Source organism: Kryptolebias marmoratus, unplaced genomic scaffold (assembly GCF_001649575.2).
Source record: "Kryptolebias marmoratus isolate JLee-2015 unplaced genomic scaffold, ASM164957v2 Scaffold24, whole genome shotgun sequence".
NCBI classification, from domain to species: domain Eukaryota; kingdom Metazoa; phylum Chordata; class Actinopteri; order Cyprinodontiformes; family Rivulidae; genus Kryptolebias; species Kryptolebias marmoratus.
In genome coordinates, this window is record NW_023665758.1 from 30,099 (window position 1) to 38,992 (window position 8,894).

At 37.9% G+C, this 8,894-nt stretch overlaps 1 protein-coding gene across 3 annotated transcripts in view; it reads left to right on the forward strand.

Moving 5' to 3' along the window:
* fbxo38 (F-box protein 38) overlaps positions 1–8,894 on the forward strand; it is a 49,452-nt gene that overhangs the window by 8,154 nt on the left and 32,404 nt on the right. For 2 of the 3 annotated variants that reach the window (XM_017440526.3, XM_025002637.2), the window contains exons 4-8: positions 1,297–1,460; positions 2,807–2,972; positions 3,118–3,393; positions 3,515–3,608; positions 6,290–6,420. In XM_017440526.3, the coding sequence (XP_017296015.1) occupies positions 1,297–1,460; positions 2,807–2,972; positions 3,118–3,393; positions 3,515–3,608; positions 6,290–6,420 (831 nt within the window). Of the gene's footprint in view, positions 1–1,296; positions 1,474–2,806; positions 2,973–3,117; positions 3,394–3,514; positions 3,609–6,289; positions 6,421–8,894 lie in introns of all 3 variants that reach the window. The other variant, XM_017440527.3, reaches the window with a different exon arrangement.

The following is an 8,894-nucleotide window of genomic DNA, read 5'->3' on the forward strand; positions in this document are numbered from 1 at the left end:
AAGACCCAGGACACGCTGGAGGGACTATGTTTCTCGGCTGGCCTGGGAACGCCTTGGGATTCCCCCGGAGGAGCTGGCCCAAGTGGCTGGGGAGAGGGAAGTCTGGGTCTCCCTGCTTAGGCTGCTGCCCCCGCGACCCGACCCCGGATAAGCGGAAGAGAATGGATGGATAGATTTAAAAAAATATCCTGTTGCCAATAACAATTTTATAGTACCGTTGTACAGAGAAGCTTTAATTTCACAGATTTTCATGTATTTTTGTCTGTGTGCTTGTTATTTTATAGTACATGCCAAAGTCTGTTTGTTTAGAAATCTTTATTCAAATGTTTACAGAGATGATTCAAAGCTGGCACAACAGTGAACAACTCATGTGTACAACTGAGTGTAAATAAAATATAAATAAACCAGGTTTCATGTATATATTTCTGTGTGTGTTTTATGTTTTTCATTTCCAATGAAAAATCCATTTACATAAATCCATTTCAAGCCCGAAAGCAATTCATACATGAGTAAAGGTGCTATTTCACAAGAAAGGTACAAAATTTTCTAAAACACATGTCAATTATTCAGCCTTTGGTCCAAATGTGATTTTTCTCTCTTTGCTCTAATCCCGTGGTTCTGAAATGGTGGTCAAGTACTTCTGCTGATACTCAGGAGCCCATAGTAGTACTAAAAAAATCAGTGGTATCAACTGTTTACAACCTAAATAACTAGATATTTGATTATCATGTATTGAATTGTTTTGTAAGCTGAAAAGTAGAGATAGAAATAGTCCAATGACCTCCTCACCCAAGGCTGGCCCAGCAGAGGATGATCAGGCGTTGTGTTGTTTGCCACTTGCATTTGTTAAAGGGTTAAGTTTAAGATAAAAAAAATTTGGTTTGTTTTTTTAGGTTAGAGTTAGACATTCTAGTAAATTGGTAGATTGTCACAATCATGGTACTTGGTTAGTTTAATATTTTCTAGGGTGGTACAAGTTATGAAAAGTTTGAGAACCTCTGCTCTAACCTAAAAACTAACTTGTGTTTACATAAATCTGAGAGTGTGCTGGACATTTTGATGTGTGAGACATGAGTGCTGTGATTAACAACAAGTTCTTGAAACAGGTAAATGAATTAAGGGATTTAAAAATAAGGGAAGATGCTCGCAGTCCCCAGGGAGTTAAATGAGTTGGTGAGACAGGAAGAAGGCATCTCACACCTGGCCTGGAAGTGTTGTAAAAGGAACCTTAGTTAGTTAAGGGTACTGGTCTTTGATCCCTCGAGAAAGTGGTTTAATTTATGTTTTCCTTTGTAGGTTTTACAGATAGAAGTTTTTTGATTCTTATGAAGAAGATGCCTGACTTGGAGCAGCTGTATGGCCTCCACCCTCGGTGCCTGGAAAGGAGAAGAGCCAGAGGTTACGAGGCTTTCAGTATACCTGGAGTCCTGGAGGCTCTACAAGCATGTTCCAATCTGCTGGTTAGTATATAAGGTATGGAATACAGTGGGTGGGAGGGGAGGGAGATAATAAATTGGTTCTCTGCTTATTTGTTAGTCTGACCACATTTTTTTTATTTATTTATTGGGGTTAATTTAATGGAGAAAGAGAGCGTTAGACAGGCCTCTTCACTGTTTTGAAATCTCTTCTTAAAACCCACCTTTTTTAATTTGGTGTAAGTGTTGATCTTACATGTTTGTTTTTTGCCAGATGTTAATTTATTTGTTTTGTTTTATGTGTTAATATCATCTGGTGTGTACAGCTCTTTGGCCCTCTATGGTTGTGTAAAGTGCTTTCTAAATAAAGTTGAATTGGATTAACTAAAAATCCAGACATAAAAAAATTAAAAGTTGATTTACACGCCATTGAGGGAAATTAGTAAAATTGCAGTTACTTCAAAATGCAGCATGATTATTGAGTCCTGTATAACTGAAATTAGCTGAAAAAGCTGAAACTGAGCAAAACACTTGCTAAAAGTATCAAAAGACAGATCCTGAAAGTAGCAGAATGGTAATTAAGAAAACAGGAAAGCAATAGTGTGAATGCTTAATTAGCAGTCACACAATAAGTATTTAACCCCCTATAACCTAGACAAAATTCTACCATAGAAATTACAGGCTGTTCATTTCTTTGTAGCTTACAAAATAAGCAGGAGACCAAATATTTATTTTCCTCAATATACTGGTACTGTATATACTATCTCACTTCATACAAAAACATCTCTCCCTTGAAGTCAAATTTTATATTTTTGTTCAGTTACCTTACCGTCTGAAAGTATATGGCTTTTTGTTAGATTGCATCATAAACTCAACACAGCATAACTTCTATATTTGACAACAAAACAACATTTATTATTTTAAGGTGAGTTAGTGTCACTATAACTAGTTAATCTTCATTCCAGTCCCAATTCTGTGTAGGACTGGAACTGATTGTTCTAATTTGGGTGCAGTTGGAATAAAAAAATATTCTTTGAAATTCTGATGATTTTCCTAAGCCCTTCTTATATAAAAAAAAGAAACATTTCTAGATTTTGTGGCGAAAAGGACTTGTCCAAAAAGAGAAACTGTCAGAAAAGATGTTTCATCCAAACAGGGATGATGGACCAGATTTTGCTCTAAATGATTTCCAAATATCTGTGAAGTCCTTTTGTATGTCTTTTTGCACCTTTTATATTTTGGCAATATCCAATTTCATCTGCTTTTACACTGTTTTAACAATTTCAGAGGAATGTTTAAAACCTTATAAGGTTCTGTGGAGTTTAACAGATTAAACAAGTAAAAAAAAATTTTTTTTCATTTCTAAGGCACTTTAGTTTATCTTATTTCAGGGTGTAGACACATCCCATCTGGAGCTTGTGGAAGCCATTTGGAACTACATGCCTCAGGTTCACATTCTAGGAAAATTCCGCAACCGTAACGGGGCTTTTCCTATTCCTGCTGAGAACAAACTCACCATCCCCATAACGGCAAAGATCCAGACCCTTCATCTCATAGGTGAGTTGTGAATGTATTGTAATGGTGAAAAGTGACAGAGTAATACGTGATAAGTTTCGCACATGTAGAGTTGACATTCGAGGGATTTGTGAATTTAAACTGTTTCTTACCCTTTTCGACACCAATGACAACATATCTGTTGTAGGTGTGAATGTCCCAGAGATCCCCTGTGTGTCAATGCTACGGCATCTATACCTGAAGTGGGTCCGTCTTACCAAACCTCAGCCATTTAAGGACTTTTTGTGTGTGAACCTGAGAACCTTCATCATGAGGAACTGTGCAGGTCCTACGAACTCTCTCAAATATGTCCCGCTGGTTACGGGTTTGGCAGCAGCCCGGAATCTAGAGCAGCTGGAGCTGGTAAGAGTTCCTTTCCTTGGAGGGCTGATCCAACATGTGGTGGAGGATAGCTGGAGGTCAGGTGAGAATTTACTACAGTTATATGTATGTTCTGGAAGTGTAAATTATGAATGATAATTTATGAACCATAAATAAGTTACATCATGCAATCTTATAGGCTATGTGTGTGTGTGTGCGCATAGGAGGATTTCGGAACCTCCATACCATTGTGTTTGGAGCTTGCAAGAATGCTTTGGAAGTGGATTTGGGTTATCTCATCATCACTGCTGCTCGCAGGTACTCAGCCATTCAATAATTAGTTTAGGTGAAAAAAAGAATGTACACATTCAGCAGCAGTACTCAGACATTTACTACCCAATGAATTGTTTTCGATTTGATTCAAGTTTATTGAACGCAGAGTTACAATTAAAACTAAAGCAATACAGTATTATAGTATTAATATGAGAATGATGCTTTGATGAAGTCATGCTGCTTACTGTAAAGTTTGACCCAACAACCTCAGTAGTGAGAGAAGTTCATCAGATTAAGCAGCCTGTTACCACTCCTCATGCCTTAAAGATTTGATATGCTCATTGATACAGTGCCTTGCAAATGTATTAATTCCTCTTGGTAATCTCTTTATTATGTTGCCTTGCAATGTGAAATGTAAATGGGTTCTTAAATTGTTTATTCATAATAATTGTACAAAATATTTCAGGTCTGTCACCATGAGCTTTGTCCTCAAATTTGTCTATTCTCCATGACCAAACTACTCCAGTTCCTTCAGGTTGAATTGGTCCTGCTTGTGTCTAACAGTCTTTTAATCAAACCAGACCTTCTTAGTTAGAATGAGGTCTAGGCTTTGACTGGACCATTCAGGACCTTTAACTGGTTCTCCTTAAACCTGTGGAATGTTCTTCAGCAGAGTGTTTAAGGTCACTAACCTGCAGGAAGGTGGACCTCTGTTCCAGTCTCACATCTCTGGAAGACTCCAAAGAGTTCCTCACAAGATTTTCTCTGTATTTTGTTCCATCCATCTTTCCTTCAACCTTGACCATTTTTCTAGTCATTGTTGATGAAAAACATCCCCACAGCATAATGTTGCCACCACCATGCTTGACTTTAGGGTTGGTGTTGTCTGCATGATAAGAGGTGGTAGATTTGCCTCAGACATGGTGGGATGGTGAGATGTTTGGTTTCATTTGACCAGAGCACCTGTTCCCTCATGTTTGGGGAAGAAATTCCAAACAATCCAGCTTTTTTTTTTCTTTAATCAGTGTTTTGCTCCTGCGACTCTTCCACGAAGCCCACCTCTGTTCAGTTTATAATGATCCTATGAACAGATTCTTTCATGCCCTCCTTACTCAGTCCAGTAGTTTTGGTGGATGACCCTCTCTTGGCAGGTTTGCTGTGGTAGCATCACCTTTCCATTTCCTATAAAGGGATTTTATGAAGATCTGAGATGTTCTGTACTTCTCCACAGCTTAATCTCTGACCTGTGTGGAGAGTTCCTTGGTCTTCATGCTGTCTCCTGCTCAGTGGTAGCCTGCACTACTTAGAGGTGTTGATTCTGGGAGCTTTTCCAACAGGTGGCTCTCATGGACAGGTTTAGATCATTTGACACTTAGATTGCTCACAGATGGATCTTATTTATCACACAATGTGGCTTCTGAAAGTAATGCTTGGGGCTTCAAAGCAAAGGGGATGAGTACATATGCATGCATTACATTTCAGTTCTATTTTTAAAAATTATTTAAAACAAGTTTTTTTTTTTACTCATTTAACTTTGTTAATCCTGAGTATTTTTGGAGAGTTACTGCTTTTAATCAAATTAAAAATGTAATAAAATTCTTGGTAAGCCAACAAAATAGAAAGATTACCAGGAGGGATGAATGCTTTTGCAAGGTGTTGTACATGCGTAGATACAGTACATTAGGCTTGGGCAATTGTCTAAAACTTTTCTTTTAGTTTGCGAAGGAGGGTGGGATCAGACAATGGTTCTTTATACAAGAAGATATTGTGGAAGATATTGTGGCCAACAAGAACACAAAGTCACAGTTTTAGGATTAGCTTGATTTTAAGCCAAGGAGTTACTGAAAATCTTTGACAAGAAATAAACCAGATCTGTGTAACCAGCTCTCGGCTGATATTAGCAGCTACAGTCAGCTTTGCTGTGCTTGAGAACTTAACAATGTTCAATTTTGAACATTGTGCTCAATGTGTCACAGCTCAAATTATTATTAAAAGTTAGCGCTTGCAGGAAATTATCTTGAAATGGTGTTCAGCCAAACCTCTAAATCCAAATTTGTCTGAACACAAATTTTTTATAATAGAAATGGTGCTTGGACTTCCAGAAAAAAAAGTTCTCTGCACACAACTTTGGCCATGGCACAGTACCTACCTTGACACACTCCTCTCAGGAGCTTTTTGCACTTGATTAGTGTTTAGCTTCCTTTGGCTTTTAGCTCACTTTTAGCTTTCAGCAAAGGTTGAGGAGGTAGGAGTTTTTTCCTGTAACCGCTAGGTTGCCAGTTCGAACCCTCACTTCGTCCGTCTCAGCCATTGTGTCCTTGGGCAAGACGCTTCATCTTGCCTACTGGTGGTGGTCAGAGAACCTGGTAGCCGATTAAATGGCAGTTCTGTCCCAGGGCAGCTGTGGCTACAATGTAGCTTATCATCATCAGTGTGTGAATGGATGAGTGACTGAATGTAGTGTGAATTATTTTGGAGTCCTCAGACTTGATAAAGTGCCATACAAGTGCAGGCCATTTACCATTTGATGCAATTAAGCTTCCACCAGACTTTCAGTAATCACTTTAGTTTATTATTTGTACATTTTTTAAATGGTTTTACAGCCTCTGTGCCATTTATGTGCTCCCACTCCAAAAAAAAAAGTTGTGAATTATTAGTGATTGCATTTTTTATTGTTGTTTTTAATGTACTCACAAATTTTATTTTACTGTGTTTATTTTTAACAGGCTTCATGAATTGCGTATCCAGCCTTCACTGACTAAAGATGGTGTCTTCTCAGCTCTGAAAATGGCTGAACTTGAGTTTCCTCAGTTTGAGACTCTACAGCTGGGATATGTGGATGAGTTCCTCCTGCAATGTTAGTTCCTTTTCTGTTTTCACAAGACTGAGAGAAGACAATGGTTCAGTGAGTACAGCCAGTAGGGGTGTGACAGTACATGTATTTGTACCCAACCATCATGTAATCTGCCACGGGTACATTGAGACACATCATACTATACGAGTTTTATTTCTAAAGCACTTTAAGCAACCACAGGGCCAAAGTGCTGTACAGTTACAATAAATAAAACGTAACAGCAGTCACAAGATAAAAGCAAAGTAAAAGCAGCCCTCTAATAAAAACAAATAAAAAACACCAAATTAATTAAAATAAAATAAAAAGTCAACATCTTAGATGGTGTCGAAAGCCATGAAAAGAGATTGGTTTTATGAAGTGATTTAAAAACAGACAGGGAAGAGGCCTGTCTAATGTCCAAACGCAGGTCATTTAATATTTTAAGAGCAGCGGCAAAGAAAGCACCATTCCCTCGAAGCTTACATTTAGTTTTTGGAGCACATTTAGTTTTTGGAACACTCAGGAGCAGCTGGTATGACTACCCGAGAGAATAAAAGGGGGCAACCAGTGCTGTGATGCTAAAATAGCGGAAACATGCACATCTTTTTTTTTGTGCCAGTTAAAAGTTGTGCAGTGGTGTTTTGAAGACTCTGGAGGTGAGCAATAGAGGAAGCACTATAAAGTACCATATAAAGTGCATTGCAGTAATCCAGCTGAGTGGTGATGAAGCTGTGGATTACTGTCTCAAAGTGCTTCCTAGAAACAAGTGGCACTGAGCTAATTTGATCATCAAGCTTATGTTAGGATCCACTCTGAGCCCCAGGTACACAATGAATATATGAGTCACAGATGTTCACAGCTCCCATTCAGAAGTGAGTGCATGTTTTATTTAACTGCATTTTGCAAACAGCCACAATAGAAAATAAACAGAGGAAGATGCTATCTAAACACCCAAAACATAAATTGTCTGGTTCAGAATAACATGGAGAAGCTTAAAGACCTGCCTGTTTCAAGTCAACTGGGTGGGAAATTTTTCTGGTCATGATTTGCAGGAGCAGTGAAGAAAAACTTGATGTGCATATATGGCAAGAAGACATCATATAATGTATGATTTGAAATGTCTGTGGCAGGGCATTTCTGCATTTATTTCATATATCTGATATGAAGCGTCCTTTTTCCACATTAGCACTCCCTTGGTGAGAAGCTAAGTATGAGTGTTGCTGTTTATACCAGCACCTTAGACATGTGGCACTCACTGCAGTTCTCCTTTTAAACAATTCAATTAGGTTAAGTCATATATTGCCAACAAAAGTAATCTCAGGGCACTAAACCAAAGAAAAGAAACAAGTCCAAATCATAAATCCAATTCAGATCCAGATTCAAATCCAGTTACAGTCACATTCACATACAGTACAGTATGAAAAGCCAATAAGTAAATGTTATCCAACTAAGGAAGCCAGCAAGCCAACAGATTGCATTGAATCTCCCATCCTGACCGAGAAGAATAAGCAGTTTCTGAAATACTCTGACCAACCTTCCTGGCACCAACAACTGTGCCACATTCAGAGTCACTTAAATCCCCTTTCTTCCCTATTCTGATGCTCGGTTTGAACTTCAGTAAGTTGTCTTCAGCACGTGTACATACCTAAAAGCACTGAGTTGCCGTCATATAATTAGCTATTTCTGTTAAGAAGCAATTGAACAAGTGTATGTAATAAAGTATAAATGTATAGTTCCAATAATGAAAAAGTTGGAACGTTATGTAAAATGTAAATAAATACAGAATGCAATGATTTGCAAATCTCATAAACTTATGCAATTAATTTGCAACAGATCAGTAAGAGGACTGGGTATAAAACAAGTATTTTAGATAAGCTAAATCTCTCAGAAGTAAAAATGAGCAGAGGCTCACAAGTCTGTGAAAACCTGTGTCTAAAAATAGTGGAACAATTTACGACTAATGTTCCTCAGCAGAAAAAAATTAACAGAACAGACTTTCAATATCTCATCATTTACAGTTCATAATATCAAAACATTTTAAGAATCTGGAGAAATCTCTGAGTTTAAAAAAACAGTGAAGCCAACTGAAAGTTGGATGACGTGATCTGCAGGCCCTCAAGGGCCACTGCATTAAAACAGGTCTGATTCTGTTCTGGACATCATTGCATGGACTCAGGGACACTTCCATCATTCTCTGTTACCACAGTTCACTGAGCCATCTACAAATTTGTACAAATCTATTTAACATATTTCAGCTATATACACTCCTGATCAAAATCTTAAGACCAGTCAAAAAATTGCAAGAATTTGCATTTTGCATTATTGGATCTTAAGAAGGTTCTAAGTAGAGCTTCACAATGTTAAAGGAAAAAAATCAGCGTAAGAGACAAAAACTTTTGAGCGGGGAATTAATGAAAACTGCATTTACACTCAAACATGATTTTTTCAGCTGATCAAAAGTTTAAGACCATAGCTCAAAAAAACCCGAAAACCCCCCA